The 22,845-nt window shown below is 43.6% G+C and overlaps 1 protein-coding gene across 3 annotated transcripts in view; it reads left to right on the top strand.

Moving 5' to 3' along the window:
• runx3 (RUNX family transcription factor 3) overlaps nt 1-22,845 on the top strand; it is a 54,875-nt gene that overhangs the window by 6,868 nt on the left and 25,162 nt on the right. For all 3 annotated transcript variants that reach the window (XM_030116383.1, XM_030116386.1, XM_030116385.1), the window contains 3 exons: nt 18,780-19,021; nt 19,725-19,881; nt 21,346-21,450. In XM_030116383.1, the coding sequence (XP_029972243.1) occupies nt 18,780-19,021; nt 19,725-19,881; nt 21,346-21,450 (504 nt within the window). The remainder of the gene's footprint in view (nt 1-18,779; nt 19,022-19,724; nt 19,882-21,345; nt 21,451-22,845) is intronic.

The raw sequence follows: 22,845 nt of genomic DNA, 5'->3' as shown, positions 1-22,845 counted from the left end.
CTCGGTGTAGCTGAATCACAAAGAATGGCCAAGTATAAATAATGAGATAAACTATTCTGAAACCAACTTAGTTTATCAGAGCTGCAGCTGACTTCCAAAATATTGTTTAATCGGGTTTGAATTTTTGCAATTAACTGCGATAAAAAATTGGGAAAATTGTAAAAAAAATAAGACTGACGAGTCTCTAATGAAATGTCTGAAGTACTGACCAACTGTCTACAAAGTAATTAAGGTTGCTATCAGACAGGACTAAGATACTCCTACACACTCAAAATAAGCAAACTGGTAGGCTGTTACATTAACTCAATTGTAACATGTTTCATCTAAGCTATAATTTAGTGTTTCCATCATGAACATGACAAAATCATGTTGGCTTTACATGAAGTTAAGCGACTAAACATTCATTAAATTAATTCACATTGCAGTAACGTGAAGAAATTGCGTTTGTAGAACTAGGCACTGAAAGCAACGTGAATATCGCGATGATCCGTGAGACTTTGCTGTTGCGACAGTTCGCAGTGACACCTGAGAAGAGGAACTGACCGCGCTCATGGAAAAGGTATGTTATAAAACTTTATTATTAGCCATCTAAATGCAAACGAAATACTATGCATAAATGTTGCTGGTTAGTGCGAGTTGCAGCGGAACTGTGTGCAGGTTGTTTGGTCGCAGGTTGGTGTATTTTATGCCGTATTCACACCGGACATGACTTCAGGGCGCCGGTGACCAATTTCACTGCAAAGTCAATGGCGATGAGCGACGACGAGCGATCTCTGCACTCGCGTCCTGTAGCCCAGAACGAGCCACCTGAGGTCGCCCATAGTCAGAGTTAAAATATTTTAACTTTTGACACTCGGTGCTAATGCTAAAACGCTAATCACAAACGCAGTATGCGGACGGTGGAGACATGTCGATATTGGGCGTACAGTAAATAAACTAAATATTCAAAAAGAACCGTTTGTTATTATGATGGCAGATATAGATGCGTAGCTGTCTACTTTCTTTTCCTGCAGTTATCTTTTTAATTCTGAAGATAGATTACATGGATAGTTGCCTGGCTGTATGAATAGTGTTCTGTCTGTTCATTTGTTTAACAATACTGCAGTCCGTTTCTTTTTTTTTTTTTTTGGATAATGTTGCTTTGTGGTAATAATAATTATGATAATAATAATGGAAGAATCTTTTAACATCTTGTAGCATCTTTGTTTTCACACTGGATTATGTATTTTAGTATTGAACTCTGATATCAATGTCAGTTTATTATCTGTCATATGTTCTAGAAAGCACAATTAACTTGATTTTTATTGTGCCACTGTCATACTGATAACTAATTTCACACAAGCAAATAATGCCCATATTTTCTAAGCAGAGCTCAGCATTTTAAGCAAAGCTGATGTGTTTATGAAAATGTGTTTTCATGTTCAAAATGAAAAGCACCTTTTCATTACTTGTGTTTGCATCTGTCAATTGTCAACTGTTGTCTTGTGATGGACAAGAATTGATTGATCTCCCCCATTTTCTCACAGCAGTTTGTCACCAAAGTGTCCTGTGTCTTCAAGTGAGCTGTCCCACTACATCTGTCTTCCATTCGTTTGCATCAGTGACGACATCTTTTCTGGAAAAGGTATGAAATGTGTTTGGGGGATGGCGGCGGTGGTGGTTAAAATCCTTAGTAACATTTTCAGTGCAGGATTGCAGTGTGGCTACAGCGATGCCTCACCTAGAGATTAGATCTTGCATATTTTTTTTTTGATGTGTGCCAGTTTCAGCCAAATGTATTTTCTTGACAGATGTACCTTAAAGGATAAGTTTGGATTCAACTGTTTTCACGTTGTTTATAGAAAGATGTAGAACAATATACTCACTCAGAAGGGTTTTCTGATCTGAAAAGTGGTCCGGGAGAAATTTAGATCCATAGTCGAGCTGCAGACCTCCATATACTGTTAGCCAATGGGGCATGGCTCCCAAAACGACTTTAATCGTCCAAAAACTCATTAGTTTCAACAATATTTCCTCATGGTCCGCTCACGCCACTCCTCCATGACAGCCCGGTGTCGCAAAATACATGCTGTTGTGGTTTTGCAGATCTCTGAAGTGAATACAGTGATCTGGAAGTAAACTGAAGTACATTCACCAAGAGACGCAGTAGGTGGCGCTGAGCACCAAAGTTGTTGGTCGCCACCCGCTCCAAAGAAGAAGAAGATCTCTGAACTGCAAACATCTGTCCCGATGTCTGTCCTGCTGAGCCCGTCTCTTTCTACCTATCAAATAAGCCTCCTTTCGATTTGTAATGACACTTATTATGTGTATTGGGAAATGCTGTCAGTCATTTGTTTTGATTATGTGAATTAAGCTGATTGGGGGGGGGGAATCAAATGTATATCAGAGAAAAATCATTGACCTTTTCTGAATTGTTTCAGCAGGCTGATGACGAAGGCTCCGGAACAGCTATGGCAGAGACGGTCTTTGGAATATTTGTCATCCGACAGGAAGGAGCCGGGCCTGCTGATGACCCAGAGGATGTTGGAATCCTTCTGGAAGGGGTGGAGGTACTGAACAACTTGAGAAATGTTCCTTTTGCTGTTGCGATGTTGCTCGCCCTTGTATATGCTCTAAACCTGAGCTACCCTCCGGAGTTGAAATGTACCTTCGAAGCACTTCAGAAAATCATAATGGAAATAGACGGAAGCAGACTATCCAGAGAAGTACAAGCTCTCAAAACATTCCTTTGCCGTTAGTGAAGTGATGGAGAATCCTTCACACAGGAATTGGAGCTCAGACAATTAGTTATCTGTGAAGGACAAATATTAAAATGGAAGGAGACTCAGGAGGTAGTCCCATTTCCCAACAGTTAATGGTCAGAAGAAAGACAAGATATAATCTTGTCATAGTCTCATTTTGAATACTGTCTTTTTTTGGTTGTTGTTGTTTTTGTTTTGTTTTTTCCTTTGGAGTGGATTAAGTATCAAGTGCTGTCCATTTGATTTGCACTAACCCAAAAGCGGTGTTTTGTTTGATAAGTCAGAAAAAAAAGCAACAAAAAAATATTTTAGGTTGACTGTATCTGTTTTTTTTATATGGCTCTATTATTAGGTACTGTGATTTATTCTCTGAGCATATTTCTTTAAAAAAAAGCAGGGAAGCGCTGTGATCTTTTATTTTTATTTGAAAAAGTGAACTGCATTTTTATTTTGTTGAAGCTACTGCTTTTGTTAAACTGTTATTGCCTACTTGGAGAAAAAAATGTTACAGCAGCATTTTCCTGTTTATTTTCTGTTAACGCCCACCATTTGTTTATTTCAGCTAGCCCAAAAAAACAACATTTTTGTGTTGTTGCACACTGCTTGTGTTGTTGCATACTGCTGCACTGTTCCATTTCATTTTACTGAGAGTATGTGACTGTTTTGAAAAATAAAAATACAAAAATTGTATGGAATTGTGTACCTTCTTTTAGGTTTCTTTCCACTTGACACCAAACTGTTTAAACTAAAATTGTATTCGTTGAATGAATGTAGTTAAATCATGGAAAGTATTTCCATTTAATTAAATGGCTTTGGTCAGTCAATGGGAAATTGTGTTTGGCTGACATATTTAACCTGGGTTGGATCAACTTAATATACTGGTGTAATTTGGCTACTGTCAAATTAGTTGGTCTAATAGTATTAAAGTTAGTCAGTCCCAACCATAGTAAACAAGTTACAAGAACCCTAATGAATCAATTGAATCAACGCGACTAAATTAATTTGGACCCAAACCTTGTAAATTAGTTCACACAACCCGAAAAGGTTAAGTTGAAACAACTTAAATACATCATGTTGGACTGACTAAATTGTTTAATGCTGAAGAAAAGACATTTAATCATGTGGAAATACTTTCCATGATTTTTTTAAGTTCATTCAAAGAGTGCTTTTTTTGAGTGCAGTATGTATCCAAAATTCTTGGTTTTTGTAGTCATTAACTGGCGTTAGAAGAAACAAAGAAGTTTAAAACTGTTAGAATCACATGGTTGAAAAAAATACTTGTTCTACGGTCTGTGAGGCTGGTTTATCACCTCTTCTACTAAACCATGTTATATTTTTCAAATTGAATGGTCTTGGTTCTTCATCGCTGGCATTTGTCCAACACATAAATCCCAAAGAGTAAATATAACATTTATAATCCTGCATGACGTGAAAAACTCAATCATGGCCAGATATCAACAAATCTGGATTTCAATCTGTATAGCTTATTCATTTATTTGGATATTCATTTTGATCTGTTATATGCTTTTTTGTGAAATTGTGTATTGCGAACAACCACAACTCTTAAAATGTTCAACTACTTTAAAAACGTAGCATAATTTTTTTTTTTTTTTATTGATTATTTTTAGAGGTGTCTCAAGTGGACTCGGTCATTACTGCAGTAAAACTTTATAACTGTGTGGCTTAAATGTAGAAGTGATAGTTTCTGTTCTACAAGTTGACACTAAAGTAATTCCTTTAACATTTAGGTAACAACTAACAACTTCTTCAGGATCTTTCTGCCTTTTACACAAACTGCATCACAAAAAAAAAACATTTCAAAGACAAATTGAGAATATTCTAAAATCAAGAAACTTTGCATATGAGAAATAAAAATCAGACGCTTAAACACCTACATCCATATTCAAAATTCTCCCTCGCACAGCAGGGTTTAGGAAGTGACCTAATATTCCTGTATCACAGCAGGTTTTGCCCTCCAGTAAACTTCGGAGAGCCCGTTCTTTCTCCGCAGCTGCTCACTTCTGTACTGGCTCGGCAGGAAACGCCGAGCCAGGGATTCCCCCTCAGCGGTGCGACAGAAGTGGCCCCTCCGCTCCTTCTCCTTCTCCGCAGTCCGTCTGCAGTGAGGTCAGTCCGTCTGCAGCAGACGCCGCTCTCACGGGTGCGGACATCACGAGCGCAAACGTACAGGGGAACGTTACGTTACACACACACACACACACACACAGAAATCCACTGCCTGACTGTTCCTCCTGCTGAGTCAGAGGAGCAGTGCATGTCAACATGATGACCGTGACGTTTTCTCCCTAAATGCCGTCTGACCTCACCATAATAGCCGGTCAGGGCTAACATATGGTCTCCTGATGCCTGAGTCCAGCAGAATTACCCACATGGTGACTAACGGCGGAGGACTTCGCTGTGACATATCAGCGGTTATTCTCCTGATTTTATTAAGTGTCTCTTGCTTTGAAAAATATTTAATGACATTGCGGTTACTCTTGTACTGCCTGTACGGAGCGGATCCCTCCAATGAGGCACAACTTGTCCAATCGGTTCTATTTTTTTTTTTTTTTAATGGTCCACAAATTGTGAGCGTGAACTCGGAAAACACTCACAAATCTTTAGTCGTCAAAGAACTTCAGATTCTTTCAGGAGCTTAAGTTTTCAAACGTATTGCTGTAATATAGCTGTTGCAGTCGTTTGCAAGATGATAGTCTTCCATAACCCTCTCATGGGAAAAATAAGTTACACTCCAGTCAAACAGGGAGTCTTTCAGCTCTCGACTTTGTAGTGTGACAGCTAGCTGTGCTAACACTGCCAGCCTGGCAGAGAGACATTCGTGTCAGAAGGGCCCAAACACAACTTTTCCCCTTTAATCAGCATGATGACATAAGAGGCAGACGGCGAGCCAGTCATTCAGTCAGTATGGAGTTTGATTAACCTAATCACCATGCAGCCAGACTCCGGGGCTTCTGATTGGGCTCACAAACGCTCCTTGTCATCGTCGTGTCATTAGCTTGTCGTTAGCAGTGGCCGCCTTGACGTGGAGCAGCGACATGTCGGCCCTAAACACAGCAATCAGGGGATTAGAGTGCAGTTACAGCAAAGCCTCGACGGACGCCTCGGGCTGTGAGTCAATGGGGGGAAAGTCCGGCCTCGCTAACGCATGCTCCACGTGGCCGGGCGCGCTAACTGTACGCCGGCAAGCGCCGCCGCCGATTCGTGACGGAGACGATGAGAGGAAGCATTCAGTCACTTCGGACACGCGGGTGGTTCCCCGAAATTCCAACCGAACCAAGGCCTTGACTGAAGAAATGACTGAAAATTAGGTTTGCTTAATCTAAAAAGCTAGGAATGCAGCCAAAACAAAAAAGCTGCACAGTTATATGCAACAAAGCGACGTTCTGCAGCCGCAGGAGCGTGCCTGAGTGACGTTTGCAAATGATCGGTTATCATTTGTGATCAATCGGAGTGACTGACAATAATGACTTACTGTGCAAAAGGTTTGATTTATGAGGGATGACAAAAATATATACGTCTAAGTGCTTTCCAGGGCTCTTTGGCTCGGAGGCCGGGTGCCACCACACCCTTGTTTCCTCACGATGAAAAGCCCAGAGGGCCGCTCGAATACTTTCCAAGAAGTTGTCTCACGTCTGCAGAGGAAAGTGGCATGGACACTTGTCAGGAAACCAGCGCCGGGGTTCTGCTCAAATCTGGTCAAATGGTGCGGTGAGTCAGATGGAGCTCGAGAGGCTGACCCTCTGAAGAGGGAAATAAATGCAAATCCAATATTTGGGGTCTCTTTGAAGTGCGTTTGCACTTGAACGAGTGTGACAGAACCTGGAATGACCCTGTTGAAAGAGAGCCTTATTAGCGATGAAAGCAGCTAGAGGAGAAAAACACCGATGACAATGGTTGAGGAGCTGGAAAACGCGCACACGCGACAGATTCGTGTGTGTTCTCATGAGGCTTACATGGGAGATCCGTGATGACTGAGGACGTCTGCCGCTTGAAATCACTGGGACGCAAACACCCAGCTCAGCGAAAAGCATTTGGCCCAGTGCCCTGCTGGTGGAGTCCTTCTCTGACTCGTCGTCGCTGCCAGCGAGCGTTCCTGCCATTCATGTCGTGCGTTACATACCTTACCGTGTTGCTTCACAGCTCGGAGTAACAGGGACCTGCTTTTTAAAAAAGTAAAAACATGTGGCTTTTGTTGCAGGGAGGAATGAACAACAGCATTCCTTGAGCGACCACATCAAAGGTCTTCCTCGCCACGGGGCTAAATGAGGGCAGACTGTCCCGTTCGCCCCTCCTGAGACGACTGCTGCTAATTAGCCAAACTTTAAAGGTGACACTTCTTCGGCACCAATTTTCCTTCTCGTCGCTTTGCGACCTCAAAAGTTTTTTTTCTCTTTTTTTTTTCTTTTTTTTTGAACGCGTACGTCGCGTCTCGGCCTTTCGACGACGCGCGGGGACAGCCACACAGCACGCACAAAGAGGCATTGTCTGCTGGTGAAAATGTGGTTTACAGCCTCTGCTATAATGGCTTGGTGGTTGCTGGAAGCCATGCGCACTTCCTAATATTCGGCTCACATGCGATTTCATTTTGAGAAAAAGACTGAGCTGTGGGGCTTTGCTTTTGTGTGAGAGAGGCGGGGGGGGGGGGGGAGATGCCTCACAACTTATTTTCTGAGCTGACAGGCCTGGGCTGCTTTAGCGGCCCCCCGCCTCCCCGCTCCCCTCTCTCTCCCCTCTCCGGTGGCGCTACTATATTTGTGTGGGATCTCGAGCAATGGAAGGGCAGACGCAGGCTGCGTTGCCAGTCAAACGGGTCCGGCGCTGTCAGACTGAACGGCTTCCAGCGCCGCGATCTGTCTCCTCTCCTCGTCAATGGGAGCCGTTTGATCTGACAGAGAGACTCCATTAGAGACACAGTGGAGTTCAGCTGCTGGGAGGTTGGATGGCTTCAGCAGTCAGAGTAGCAGCCCAGAGAGGAAAAGGTTTGCACACACAGTCTGGTTGCAATCTTGGTGTCTGCGCTGTGTATCTATAAATGTCTCTGAGCATTACTTGTCCTACTAGTAGGTGTGTGTGGCGCTGCTGCTCAACCGGGCTGACATATTTGGAGCTCTGATGGGTGAATGGGGCGATGACGTGCTGGTAATGTCGTCACCAACGTGTGGTGCCTTAATGACGAAAGGAGATTAACACAGAGGGGAGACAGAAAGAGGGAGCGAGAGATTATTTTGCTTAGCGAGGGAAACACGCCGTCTTCTTCAACACATACCAGAGTTAACCCTCAAGCCTGACGGCGGGGATGACCTCAGAAACCCACGCCGCAGTCCAGCCGACTCGAGCACGTGCTGGTGTCAGAGTGATGAAATGCTAGATGCTGGTTTGATAAATATGCGTCGATGGTTGAGCCACAGACCGTCACTACGCTCCCCTGATTCAGTGCGGCTACGGCGTCCATCAGCCCGGAGAGGAACTCTCGACCAGCGACTCGATTCTAAGGAGACGGCACCGCGAGCGACATCAGACGATTAGGAGATCGGCCTCGTCACCTGCTGGCGCCGAGCGATAGCTGTTAAAAAAAGAAGAAGGGAGAGCGAACTGATGTGGCTCCTGTGAAAGATCGCTGTGCTGATCTGTGTGTGGCAGCTGGGCTCTGGCAGCGCTCTGGCACTGGGGCTGCCTGGCAGTTAAACTGTCACTGGCAGGAACTGTAAATCTTTTGCAGGAGTTGAATGGAGCATGGCAGCACTGCAGGTGTGTGTGTGTGTGTGCATGTGTGCATGTGTGTGTATACTTACCAGTTGGAGGATTGTCACAATGCTACACTTTTTTCCGGTCTCTCTTTCCGTCTGTCCTGAGGAGCAGCCACACAATATCAGCAGTGCACATTTGGCAAAGTCGGAGTGAGTCAGGATAGTTGGAGTGTGTGTGTGCGTGTGCGCGCGTGTGTGTCCGTAGGGGGTGGGGGTGCTGTCACTTTGGCAATGCAACTGCACATATTGCAGCGATTACCACAGCGGAAAAATGTTTTTCTGCAACATGCAATTACTACAGATTACAGATTGCCGTCCTTGCATCAGAAGCTCTCGCCAGAAACTGAGAAGCACTGTGCATTTGCGCGCATGTGTGTGTTTGTGTGTGTATATGTATGTGTGCGTGCTCGCCGTTACACGCAAATAGACAGAGACAAAGGAAGATGCGAAATGATTATAGCTCACACTAAAAACCACAACTGAAAAAAAAAAAAAAAAATGGGGGAGTTGATGTATTTATGGGACTCATTTAGATTTAAAAGTTACAATGACTTGTGGGGGTAAATAAAAGAAGAAAAAAAATACAATCTGTCCTTCAGTGAAATGAGGAAAAGTAGAGCAGGGTACGTTTTGTAGCCCCGTGTCCGTCATCATCAGCATTATGAAAAGCACACACTCATGTGCTCTTGCCGTATAAGCTCCAATGCCACAAGTTATAACAGTTTAGGACTTTTCATTTTGTTCCAGGTTACAAATCACTCTAAATATCAAAAAGCTTCCTTCAGGTCACACTAAACAATATGGCTGAAAAGTGGTGCCCCGCAGCAAGGCAGGGCCCTATTTACAAACCCACCAGATCAAAACTCAACCAAAAGCGCTCCTATAATAGCACTGGGGCCTTTTGGTGAGCTCGCCATCCAATGCTACTTTTAGTGGGTTTCCAAAGAATAAACAGGCCTGCAGACCACATCACAGGCTGCTGACTGTCATCGTTGGGTGAGTGTACCCGACGGATGATGTGAGGGCGGAGCGACCATGACACAGAGGTTTACAACAAGTCCCCCCCCACCACCACACCCCCCCCCCCCCCCACCCCCACCCCGCCCTGCCCCCCTACACCCAGTCTACCCCGCCTCCTGTTGCCCCGGGGTGTGGGGTGTGCCACTGAACTTCCACTGAAAGGACAAAACCACGTTCGATGCCTGATATCACAGTCAGCATCGCACTGCGATATTCATGACCTTTAACAAGAGGAGGCCAGGGATCAAAACCACAATGTTTTTTATCAAAAAAATTCAAACACAGTTGTTCATGCGATAACATTATGTACATGTAGCATGTAAGCAACAGCAGACATACACTATACTGCTATACAAATCATTGAATTCAGGTGTTCCAATCACTTCCAGGGCCACAGGTGTATAAAGACAAGCACTGAGACATGCAGACTATTTGTGCGAAAATGGATCAGGAGCTCAGTGAATTCCAGAGTGGTGCAGTGATTCCACCTGTGCAATAAGACCAGCTGTGAAATTTCCACAATCCAGTGTCATTAATGCCATAACAAAGTGGAAACGATTGGGAACAACAGCAACTCAGCCACGAAGTGGCAGGCCACGAAATTTCAGAGCGGGGTCTTAGTGCACAGAGGTCATAACTTTTTTGCAGAGTCAATGGTTGCAGACCTCCAAAAGTCATTGTCATGTGATGAGTGCGTAGAGAGCTTCATGGAGGGTTTCCATGACTGAGCTGCTCAGTGGAGACGAGTTCTCTGGAGTGACCAATCCCACTTCTCCATCTGGGAATCTGATGGACAAACCTGGACAATTTCATGCTCCCCACTTTGTGAGAACAATATGGAGATGGCCCCCTTCCTGTTCCAACACGGCTGCACACCAGCGCACAATACAAGGTCAATAAAGACATGGATGAGCCACTTTGGCACACAGTCCTGACTTCAACCCGACAGGACAGCTTTGAGATGAATCAGACCAGAGACCGAGAGCCAGATCTTCTCATCTCGACTTCACACATGTCCTTCTGAAAAGAATGGGCTAAAATTCGAGTAAATACACTCCTACACCTCGTGGAAAGCCTTACTAGAAGGGTTGAACCTGTCACTCAAGTTCATGTGTGTGAAGGCAGGCGAGCAAATACATTTGGCAATATAGTTACTATATTTAAAACGCTTCATGAACGGTAAAGATCTTGCATTTAAAATCTTGCATAAATGAAAGCAAACGCACCACACCTGGGTAAGTTTACTTCCAGTTTTAAGTCTTTGAGATATCTGTGCATGAAATCAGCAACACATAAGAGCCAATAAATATAAGAAAGTCAATAATACAAAAAAAAAAAATCTTCATGAGATACAGCATCATTTGAGTCACCATTAAATGTGTCAAGCCTTCAACTCAGTTCACTTAAAGCATATTCTCAGTAAATATAAAGAATATTATTAAAGTGCTCATTTACAGGGCACAGCACACTCTCTTCATGGAAAGATAAGTTCAATTCTGAATTCTAGGGCCTTTCTGTACATCTACGACTTTGTAACCTGTCTGTAGTCCATTGCAAACTGAACAATTGTAAGTTGGAAAATCCACTAGAACACAGATGAATGGAAACTGTTCATTTAAAAAAAAAAATCACCTACTATTGAGCAACTATTAAAGGATCATCTGTTTGACTGAACACCGAGAAACAGCACCACGTGCATAAAGGCCAGCAGAGAGAACGCATTCATAATGAAATCCGAGAAATCTTAATTCATCTTCATTCAGAGTTGCTGTGTTTGCTGAGAAGTGTGTAATTCAGTCTTGGAAAAATAAATAAATCCAGGGAAGAACCAGCCTTCAGGAAGAACAGAACATACCCAAATGCCCTGCTTTGTTGTTGATTTTTTTATTTAGGGATTTTTTCTGAAACACAACAGCATTGCAGTCCGTAAAAACTGTGCAATCTTACGTTTATTGCGGTATTTCCTCTTTAGTACCATTCCAAACACGTTTTTTTGCATTTTTTTTTAAAGAAATAATTATGTTGGTTCTGTTGAGTTGAAGCTTGTATCACATGTTTACACTCAAGTGATGTATGTTTCTAAAATGCAGCAGGTTTTAAAGCCTGTGATCATCGATACACACAATTATTCACTGAAACACGTGGGACAGAAGCCAGAGAACCACAGAGCATCCAGTTCAGAAAGTAAAGAGGTCCACAAACATTTGACACATGAAACTAGTTTTACCTCTTCTGACCAAGCGTGAGCTTCGCTCCTTGAATCACTTCAGGACTTTTAGACTCAACTCGGTCTTTAAATGAAGCCATTTGACGGGTTATGAGGGCAACTGAGGCAGATTTGTTTCAGGTGGCGAAGCGGTTTGTCTTCCAATCTCAGGGTCAGTGGTTTTTTAGGCCACTCACTAAAGTGTGTATAGTTGGTGTGCAAGTGTGTGCACAAACGTGACAGGTCAACTAAATCATTTAGAGACTGCTGAGTTACCAAACAAAAACAATAAAACGAGAGAGATGCATCAGTGAAACCCAACTATTCCCAAATCATTGACAATGATTTTTTAAAAAAAAAAAAACAAAGTAAATCATTTAGTTTAAAATGAGAAACTTATGACTGAAAGACAATTAAAAAATATTGGAGTACAAGTCCCTAATCGGGGTGTCGAGGATTGAGGAATTCAGTGAAGAAACTTACAACGCGTTCATCCAATACATGTTTCTCTGAAACAGCAGAGTCTTTAAGATGCCCATTTACATTCGGCAGACAGAAATAAAAACATAGCTGGAGTCATCCCCCAACAGCCATTATGCCGCTCAATTGATTCACAGGGCTTTAATAAGCCCCGGGCTCCTCTCTGCAACTCTTATAAAATGTAAGCAGAAGTATTAAAGATGCATGAGATGAATGCGCGCGTTGTCTCCTCGGAGTAACTGCCGGCACGTCGGCTCATCGCGCCGGCACGGTAATGAGCTGCCGGTTGGGAAAAGCTCACTTTCTTCTCCATCAACGTCGGGGTAAAGTATAGTCTAAACGCCTTCAAGGAGCTGAAATTGAGGCCTGACACTTGTATGAGTTACTGGCTTCAGAGAACACCGAAACAGAGCAAATAAAGAATTTGAGGGTCATTAAGAGCTAAAACAACCTTCGTGTACACAAGTCCTGTCGTCATTAAAAGTACCACAGACGACCCAGGCGGAGAAGGAGTAACGTACAAAATTTATATGATCAGAACAGTTCAATGTGTTTCTTATTTTCTTGTCTGAACATCAAAATGGACAAAAATGACCGCCAATTGTGATGTGCTGACACATTCTGTAATCAAAATTTGAGAAAGAATCAGCCATCAGAGCAGCGAGAGCCCAAAACCCAAACAGTCTGTACCCACTCACTGTTGTTTAAAAGTTTCTCCATATACTTGTGTATATAAACACTCTGACGCTAGAATATGATTTGGCTTTGAGGGGACTGGCACAAATGGCTTTGGTGACTTACATCATGCTTGGAAGTCTAATCACAGACACTCTTGTCATATCAAGCCGAAAAAGTCGATTTCTTAGCGAGCTCCAGTTCATGGAGAAAGAAAAAAAAAGAAATCTTTAAAAAGAAAGAAAAAAGGAGAGAAGGGTAAACAACCTCAGCATTCCACACGGCCACCACAGAATTCATCATTCATACAAAAAAATACCCCAAGCCCCAAAGTAGAGCTAATTTAATCCGAGAGGAATAAAACTGCAGTTCATAGAAGCCGTCCATTCAGAACACTCATATTTCCACCGAGCAGAAACCCCCGCCTGAAATCTGAGCAGACACTTTTCGGAAGGAATGCATTCGGTGGGTTGAGGGCCGAAGCTCGCCCTGTAATTTGTGAATGTAGAGAAATGTGTGATCGCCGCAGCTCCTCTAAAGATAGAAATCTTTGTCTTATGTCATCGCCGAACCTCAAACTATTTCTAATTGCCCCCATAGACCCCTTTTCCAAATGAATGGCTACCCATCCAAAGGCTTATGTGTGCATGTCTGAAAATAGCCCTGGACTTCGCACACAGGCTAATAGATCATATCCATTAAATGAAGGGGGGAAAAAAAAAAAAGAACTTAAAAGGGATCTCCTTATATTTGAGACTGCTCCATCTTCAAAGTCACTTTTAAGTGGCGCTAAAAGCAGTGTGGGTGGCCCTTAAAGGCAGGTATATGTTTCCAAGACCCTACAGGCTTCCATTAGCTCCTCTGCTAACAGCGACCGGTCCGGACGCTCTCCTTACACATGACACCTTAGTAATTGGCTTTCATTGGTTTTATTCACAGTGAAGAGAGCGTGATCCTCATAAACATCAAAGTAAGTTCTTTTAAATCAATTTGGTGCTTGTGTTTGGACGGGCCTAGAGATGGTGAAATGAGTCGTAAAGAACACGTCGTTCTTCATATCTCCCATCAGCGGCGGTCATGAGAGTGAGAACGAAGGCGTCTTCTCAGTCACATTTGGACGGTTGAAGAGTTGTAAAAAAGTGTGTTCAGATAAACTAACTATGACAAAACAAAAACTGATTCTCTTGAGTCTGAGTCTGAGTCTCTTCCGAGACGTCAACGGATGGATTGTCCACAAGAGCAAAAAGCAGAGGAGGGTCACTGGAGGGCATGTGTGTGAAAGAAAAGGCGGGAGATGGAAAGGTGAGGGTGTGTGGAGCAAAGAGAGCGATGGTGGATAAATTCAAGCATCTGGGGTCAAAACCTCCAGATGGAGCAGTTTGGAGACGAAGCTGGAGAAGCCAGAGTGACGTGGTTTGGAGTTGTGCTGAGGATAGATGCTGGAGAGAAAGATTGCTCTCATCTTAAATATATTGGCCTCTTTGGTGTGTTTCTGTACAGCAGAGAGGGTGAAGTGTCGCAGTGAAAGCAGTGTGTGTGAAACCTCAAATGCTTCCACTGGATTCTCTGCTAATGAAGATCATAAATGAGTCTTTGGAATCCGCTTTATTAAATAGGACACAAATTAAAAGAGCTCCACTTTTATTAAACCCATTAAAGATTGGGTGTTTGTTTACAGGTCCTCTAAATGATCTTGACTTGATAAAAGTCCATTTTTAGTTACTTCCAGCTCCTCTAAAGACTCAAAAAGCCATAAAGAAATGTTTCAGTGGTTTTTTTAAAAGATGAAATTTCTTTATCAGCATGTCATACCGCAAAGACTCTTTTGATTCAGATCATAAACAATTGAATACAGCAACTGCCAAGAGAAGTGTTTCCCCCCAGCCAACCTCAGTAACTAATTATGTGTCTTGTCTCCATTTATGTCTTAAGGAACCGTTTTCTTTTAATCCTGGAACAGCAGGAATCATATGTGCCGAGACCTTTCTGAGGTGGGTCCAGAGGTTTCACGTGTCATCCAGGACTTCAGTCTTGATTTCAGGCTCAGCCCACTCAGATCATTAAAAACCGTTCAGGGGCAAGGCAGGCTCCGTCCTCGATGCCTGTGCGGCTGAAACTGTAGAAACTGCATGCTGAAATGCGGAGGTCTAAATGTGACAGGCGCCCGGGGCGCGCATTACCGCCGAGCGGGGTATAGCTGGGCCGTGTGGTCACGTATTAATAATGAACCAGGGCAGGGGGACGACTAAAATATCACCGGCATCGTCATTGTCCCAGTCGGGACTGGACTGAAAATAGAGGCGGCTTGATAGGCGATCTGATCAGAGATGATTACTTCCAGTTACACGTGTGAGGATTCAGCTGCTGCTGCTCCATAAAGTGGCTTCAGTCTGCAGCGAGCAGGAGGCCGGGGATCCCCTGGACCTTCATGTCGAACCAACGCACCTCCACTCAAGAAAGAGATAAATGCTGCAACAGAAGCAATCAAAAAGTGATGGAAATGGTACAACAAATGAGATATGTTAAAGCCGTCATCAGGCAAATAATTAGATCTTCAACATTTCTTCCTGTTCCTTCCAAAAACAATAATACACAGGATGAGAGCCGCTGACATCCAGGCTGTATAAATTGATGCATTTAACTTAAAACGATATGAGAGTATGTATTTGATAGCAGAAACTGAAAACATTCAACAAAGTGACAACCTGGATGGTTCAATATAAGAATGATGTTTCATGATCATGTATTTATATCTATTATCAAGATGTAAAGAATATTTTAACATGAAACATGATATTTGGACAGTTTTATAATTACATATATAAGCTTTAAATAACAGATAATGTTGATTGTTTAGACTGTGAAACATATATAGTGGAAATGATAAGTATTTTGCACATTAAAGTGTTAAATATTTTTTATCAAATTTTGTGCACTTTTAAAAGAGGAATATTTTACATAATTCTTTCATTCTTTTTTAGAAGCTGGTTTTTCCACAGCTCCAAAATGAATAAATAATTACATATTTAATATAAATAAAGTTATTTTTAATAACCAGACGTGAAGAAATCATAAGTTATCTTTTGAATGACTTTCTATATTTTCCTGAAACGTCTTGGCATGCTGCACCACTGACATAATGACATCTGTGGCCACAAAAACAGCTTCAGTGATATTAAATTTGATGCTTGATTATTAGTCAGCCATTTAAAATGCCTCTGTCTTTCTAAACAAAGCTCATCTGCATCCTCCTGTGTGACTGCAGCTCTGATCAGTGCGTCAGAGGACATTAGGGGGGGGGAATCTGGAGGCATTCAGATGACTCCTTAACATCACTTAACCGCCCCTAATTTATTCTGGCAAGTAAACAACTTTAAAAAAAACCCTACCACCACACGCACTCAAAGGGCACACAACACATAAAACGTCAGCATCGTTATTAAGATGGGACCTGGTAAAAATTAATGCGTGTTAAATGTGTTCCTATAAAAATCTTCAGAGCATGCTCAGTATTTTTATATAGTCAGTGGTGCTATAAAAATATTTTGTTGTTAAAATGCAATCAAAGCAGCACGGGATTCCAGGATTTATCACCTTATTAATAATAAACTATTAAATCGACAATCAATAAATATATTTATATAAGGGTATTTTGGGTGATTTTTAAAAGATGGATCATTCACATAGGGCACAGAACAAATTGATTTTTGTGTGTTTTTTTTAGATAAAAATGCCACTTGATTATTAATGGGATAGCTTCAGGTCACAGTAGAAAAACGAATAATTGTCTGAGCATTTATAAAGATTGCATGTCCTTGAAAAAAAAAGAATAAAACACGTGATTCAAGTAAAAAGTAATAATTAAATAAGTCAAATGTTGAGGTTTTTAACAAAGTGCCACTCATGCTTTTTCAGGCCTCAAAACGCAATAAAAAGAAACCCTCTTTAAAAAAAAAAAAAAAAAAAAAAAAAGACGTGCTCATTTAAACCGAAAATAATTCTGATTTCCGACCATCTCCGCGCGGGGATAGAAGTTTCCTTCCCCCCCCCCCCCCCCCCCCCCCCCGCTGATGTGAAGTGTCTGCTGCAGACTGTCTGAGCTGACAGCCATTGAAAAGGCAAACGCGCCAACTAGTGTCAGCTCGGCGCAGGGACGCAGGGTGTGCCGACACTCATTTCAAGTTCCTGGTGAATCCAGCCGCCGGCGCGCACACACACACACACGCACACACACACACACACACACGCATACACACACACTCATCATTCTCGTGGAAAAATAGGAGGCGATTGTCCTGTTTGCTTTTAGATTTTATTCAATCTTCTCAATTAAAGCGGTGCAGATCTGTCTTCAAACCATAATTTCATTTTAGGAGGAAAATGTATTTGCTTGAAGAGGATGCGCAAAGATGAATTCAAATGTATTATTTTTGTTCTGAAATTGATAAATGAGCAAAACCACAGGCTTGTGAAATGTCATTCCATAGATAAATTACAAACAACCTCAATAAAAAAACAAAGCTTCACCTTACATGTCATATAATCTAAACTGGAACACACATTTACATAGAGTAAGTTGATTTTGCATATTAAAATATGCCAAATTCAACTCAGAACACATTGTAAAAGCTGCATGTTCTCCCAAACAGTGCGCACAGACCGATGGAAAGTTAATTCATAACTTAATAATGTATATATAATTAATTTTGTATCAAAACAAGCGACATTTCTGCTTAACTCATACTGTGCTAATTCCTCTCTGCAGCATGTTAAAGTTGATCTAAAGCACATAAAAGCAGAGAGAAGCGCGCAGATATAAATATATATAAATATATATAAATATCAATATCAATAATTCAGCTCGTGTGTGACAACAGGCGCAGGGCTGCAGGAGGAGCGTCGGGGATTTGATTGGTCTGATGAAAGCCCAACCCAGCAGACTCATTGGTGGAAATCATCTCCGCACTGCCAACCACTAAACACTAAAATGACTAGGGTAAAATAATATCGCGGCACTCTGCACTCCGTTCAGCCTGGCGGCTCCTTCCTGCGCCCTGAAGGATAACTTTTAAAGGAGATCCAACTTGGAGCGACGGGACTGCTCCTGCGCCTCTTTTTCTCTGTGGGGAAATCCAACCGGGATACGAACTGCAAGAACTTTTACGCACGTAAAGAGGGCAGACTTGCGCTCAAGTTGTAGTTTTTCTTTAGACCGCCGCGTCTGAGAGCTTTTTTTTTTTCCTTTGAGAGTGGTGTTGCTGTGAGCGTTTATTAATCTCTTGGTAAATTATCTCGGTTTAACTTCAGATAGTGTTTTAGGAAGTTTATCCAAGACAGCCACGCCGCTTGGCTTGTCTTACTTTTTTTTTTTACGCCGCGGCTGGATTACCTGCTTCCTCGCTACAGTTTGTCACCAAATGTGAAAAAGTGGGAAGTTTATTGACTGTTTAGAGATTGTGAAGTGTGCGCTTCAGTAGTTTGTGGTGTTGATATATTGTTTCCACTCGGGCTGACAGTGCGCCGTGCGGCAGATAAGAGCGCCGATAGAAGACACATTCGGCGCTGACAGAGACTCTGGAGCGCTTCCATTTTTTGCTGAAGCTGGTGAAAAACAGAACAACCCCGATGTTCTCCGGACTGGAACATCATTTACAGATAATCTAGCAGTAAAGTCACCAGAGCGCATTGTTTCGGTTGAGGTACCGAGTCTCTCCTCTCCATCCTCTCTGCGCTCTCTGTGGACTCTTGAGACCCGCAGCGTCCGGATAAAAAAGAAAAGAGAAAAGAAGAAGACAAAAACTGCTTTTCCCCCCCCGAAGAGTTCTGCTCTTCTGATAGGACCCAGTCAGGTGGCACTGACCCAAGCTGTTGTGATGCATATTCCCGTAGAGCCGCCCACCACCAGACGGTTCACGCCGCCCTCCACGTCCTTCCCCTGCAGTAAGATTGGAGACGGCAACGGGGCCATGGCCACCCCGGGGCCCCTCCGGACGAGACCGGACACCAGGAACGTGGTGGACGTCCTGGCGGACCACGCCGGAGAGCTGGTCCGCACCGACAGCCCCAACTTCCTCTGCTCCGTGCTGCCGTCTCACTGGAGGTGCAACAAGACGCTGCCGGTGGCTTTCAAGGCAAGGCGCAGCATGACTTCTATTCACAATTTATTCATTTTTTAATTTATTTTTTATCAGTTCGCAATTGTGCACAATGTCTGTGACAAATGCATGAGTAAAATACAGAGGACAACGTTATTTTTCTTTTCTTTAAAAGATAAAAGTCAAGGGATGAATCGGTTTTATTTCTCATTTCTTAATACTGAAATATGTGTCTGCATTTATATATACATATATGTATAGATAGAAATATATTAAATATAATGTGTACGTTTTTTATGGCTTTTATGACAAAAAAAACACGAAGCAACAGAAATTAGAATAGATGGAAACAAAGGAGCATTTTTTTTTTATCATCAGGCCTAAATTTCAGTATTTATCTTTTTATAGGAATTATTTGGAGTTCGCTCATTTCAGAGTGATGTTGTCAGATTAGAGCGGTTGGATCAGCTCACATGAGAACGTAAATAGCGTGCGTGTTGGATGTTTAGAAAATGTCACCTCTTTTTGGTACAAGTGTTTAACTTCAGATGAAGCCCCTTAAGAAAAACAATGTCTTCGCTGTACAGCTTGTGTCATGCTTAATTGTTGACACTGTGGTGAAATTGCAAAGCTATCTGCACTCAACATTATGGCAGTAGGATGCGGTTTTACGCGCGCGCTGTGTACATTGGGTTTGGTGACCCAGAGTGACCGCCGGCTCTCTCTCTCCTGCGCGCAGGTTGTGGCTCTCGGGGATGTTCCCGACGGGACTCTGGTGACCGTGATGGCCGGGAACGACGAGAACTACTCGGCCGAGCTGAGGAACGCCTCCGCGGTGATGAAGAACCAGGTGGCCCGATTCAACGACCTGCGCTTCGTGGGCAGGAGCGGACGAGGTGCGCGCAACCTCTGAAACCCTCTCTCTCTCTCTCTCTCTCTCTCTCTTAACACACACACACACACACACACACACACACACACACACACACACACACACACACACACACACACACACACACACACACACACACACACACACACACACCAGAACAGAACAATGACAGAGTGGCAGAGTCTCAGCTCATAATGTCATTTGCAGCAACGTTTGGAAACGCACTTATAATAATAATGGCTCGTATTTCTTGGTCTAAGTGGAATAACGACTGACATCTGACAGCATATTATTATTTTTGAGTGAAAGCGAAAAAAAATTATTAACCGTCTGGGCTCCCAAATATGTTGCGCAGACACACAAGTAGGAAACATTGCTCCGTGATTCTTATTATAATACGGATTTTCTGAAAGTTCTGAGCTGGTTTCTGTTTCTATTATAAAACGACAAGTCTGCGAATGTGGAATCCTCCACGTGAGGCTCAAAGGGTGCCCGCACGTCTCCAACTGACGTCCACTGGTGTCATCCCAAACATCTGGCATGCGTCACGGCGCGCGGCTGAGATGCGGCTGTATATAATTTCCTTAATCCACAGGAATACACATAATTATCCTCCTGGTGTAAATCCGATGGGTGGGTGAAAAGAAAAAAAACCCAACCACCTCGCAATTTATGCCCACGGGACGATTTGTCAGATAATCCATCGCCGCTGCGCAGGACGCGCACAGCTCACCGTCTGTTGCGCAGTGTGTTTCTAAATGATGCGCTCTTTAATTGCCTAATAAAAAAAAAAAAAAAAAAAAAATCACACATCAACAGGCCTGTTTGCAGGATGTTGCGGTTGAAGCAAAGGCCTGACAACCAACATTTTCAGACCACGTTCTGTCGATCTAAAACCGTCGATACGCAACAGATAACATTAGAAGCATGACAGAGAAAATGTATTTTTGTATTTGCCAGCTCATGTCAGATGACCTGTGATTTGACGAGTGGGAAATAGTCTCGTCACCGAATTAAAGCAGTAGCCCACACCTTTTCTTTCTTTGCTCAATTACCCCACCCCGAGGGGTTTTTTCCCCCCCTCTTCCCACGCAGTCTCTTTTTAACAAGAGATGCCTTTCTCAGCCGGGGACGAGCGCCGGGGATCCGCCGCATGGCGCAGCCTTCCTCCCTCCTCTGCACGGACTTCGATGCAGATGGGAGCAAGATCCGAACCCTTGTTGAACAATAAACTGTTGCTGTAAGCTCTTTGAAACAATCTGGAAGACATTCTCACAATAATCTAAATCATACCCGCAAGCAGACCGTCAGAAGAGCCGGTCTGTGGCTTCTCCTTGTTTTGATTCTCTTAATTTTACGTCAAAGGCTGCAGAGAAAAAAAAAGGCGATGATGATAGTGAGGTATTGTTGCAAATAAAAAAAGGGATAAAATAGTTCTAAAAATAATTTCGTGATATTTTTCCTGCAGGAAAGAGCTTCACTCTGACCATCACCGTGTTCACCGGACCCCCGCAGGTCGCCACCTACCACCGCGCCATCAAAGTCACCGTGGACGGACCCCGGGAACCGCGCAGTAAGTAAACGCACGTGCACACGCACACACAACCACCACCCCAGCTGGCACGGTTAAAGTGCATTTGCTGTGTGAGGCGCTGCAGAGCTGGTGTCTGCGTCTCTGCTGAAAGGTGTGCACGAGTTGAGCAACAAGCGGGTGCATGCGTGGGTTCCTGCTGTGCACGCATCACTTCTGTAGATGTATCTGTTCCTGTTCACATGATCACGTGTGCAAAAAGAAACCTTTATTTATTTTGGGGTTGAGACTTGGTTTTTGGGTTCGAGATTAACATCATGAGGAGGTTTGGGGTGTGTGAGCGTGTGTGCGCGCGCGTGTGTGTGTGTGTGTGTGTGTGTGTGTGTGTGTGTGTGTGTGTGTGTGTAGCAGGCCACAGGGGCGGCCCAGTCAGAGGAAACTGTAAAGGATATTAAGGCATAACCCAAGACCACTAAGAGGAGCTGAGTGAGTCTCCAAGCCGCAGGTGGCTCAGCTCAGTGTGGAAGCCGCCGCCGCCGCCTCCTCCTCCTCTTCCTCACCCCTTCGTCCCCAGTGCTTGTCAGAGAAGGGGTCGTACCTGCCTGGCCACATATAAGTGGCTCGTTGATTTAACACAGGATGCTCTGAAGCTGTTAGCAGCGGCGCCGCCGTTGGGTCACAGCTTCGCTTCTCATGTGGTTCAGTGGCGCCGGGCGGGAGGGATGCTGGAGAGCGGCCCTCGCCAGATGAGTCTGAGCTGCGTGGCCACACACACACACACACACACACACACACACACACACACACACCTGCGTGGGCGTCAGACTGCAGGTCGTCAGAGATCTCTGCCTGTGTCTCAGGCTCATGGATGTGGAGGTAGAGATCTGGGACGGGGGTGGATTTAGCCCAGTCAAAACAGACCATAGACAGAGAGGGAGGGGGGGCAGAAACTGCCACATGAGAGCAGAATATGACTGGCACTTGGAGCTGAGGGACACCCAGCTCGGTTCATTGCCTCCCACCCTGCAAGCTGGATTCTATTTGCAGAGGCAGGAAAGGGAGCGACTTGATTAATAATAAGTTTGTGTGTGTGTGTGTGTGTGTGCGTGTGGTTTCAATTCGACTGCCTTTTGTTTAAAGAAGAAAAAAGAAAAGGTGCGTGTCAGTGCAGAAATTCTCTCTCTCTCTCTCTCTCTCTCTCTACTGTGCATCTGCGAACGCCCGGGCTTGAAATAACTGTGTACATTAAGGTTGTCTCCTGCCTGTCTGTCAACATGTTACGGCTCAAGCTGAGGCGTCAGAGTGGCCGTGCTACTTTTACACCCTCACTCAGTGCTATAAAGTGACACTGTTTAATTTAGGGCAGGAGGAATTTAGGGCTTCATTAAACTCTGTTACGCGGTACCGAGAGGGGAATTCATAGAATGACAGAAAATA

The sequence above is a fragment of the Salarias fasciatus genome, chromosome 19, assembly GCF_902148845.1.
Source record: "Salarias fasciatus chromosome 19, fSalaFa1.1, whole genome shotgun sequence".
NCBI classification, from domain to species: domain Eukaryota; kingdom Metazoa; phylum Chordata; class Actinopteri; order Blenniiformes; family Blenniidae; genus Salarias; species Salarias fasciatus.
The sequence above is the reverse complement of the archived record's forward strand: the minus strand, read 5'-3'. Positions and strand labels throughout refer to the sequence as shown.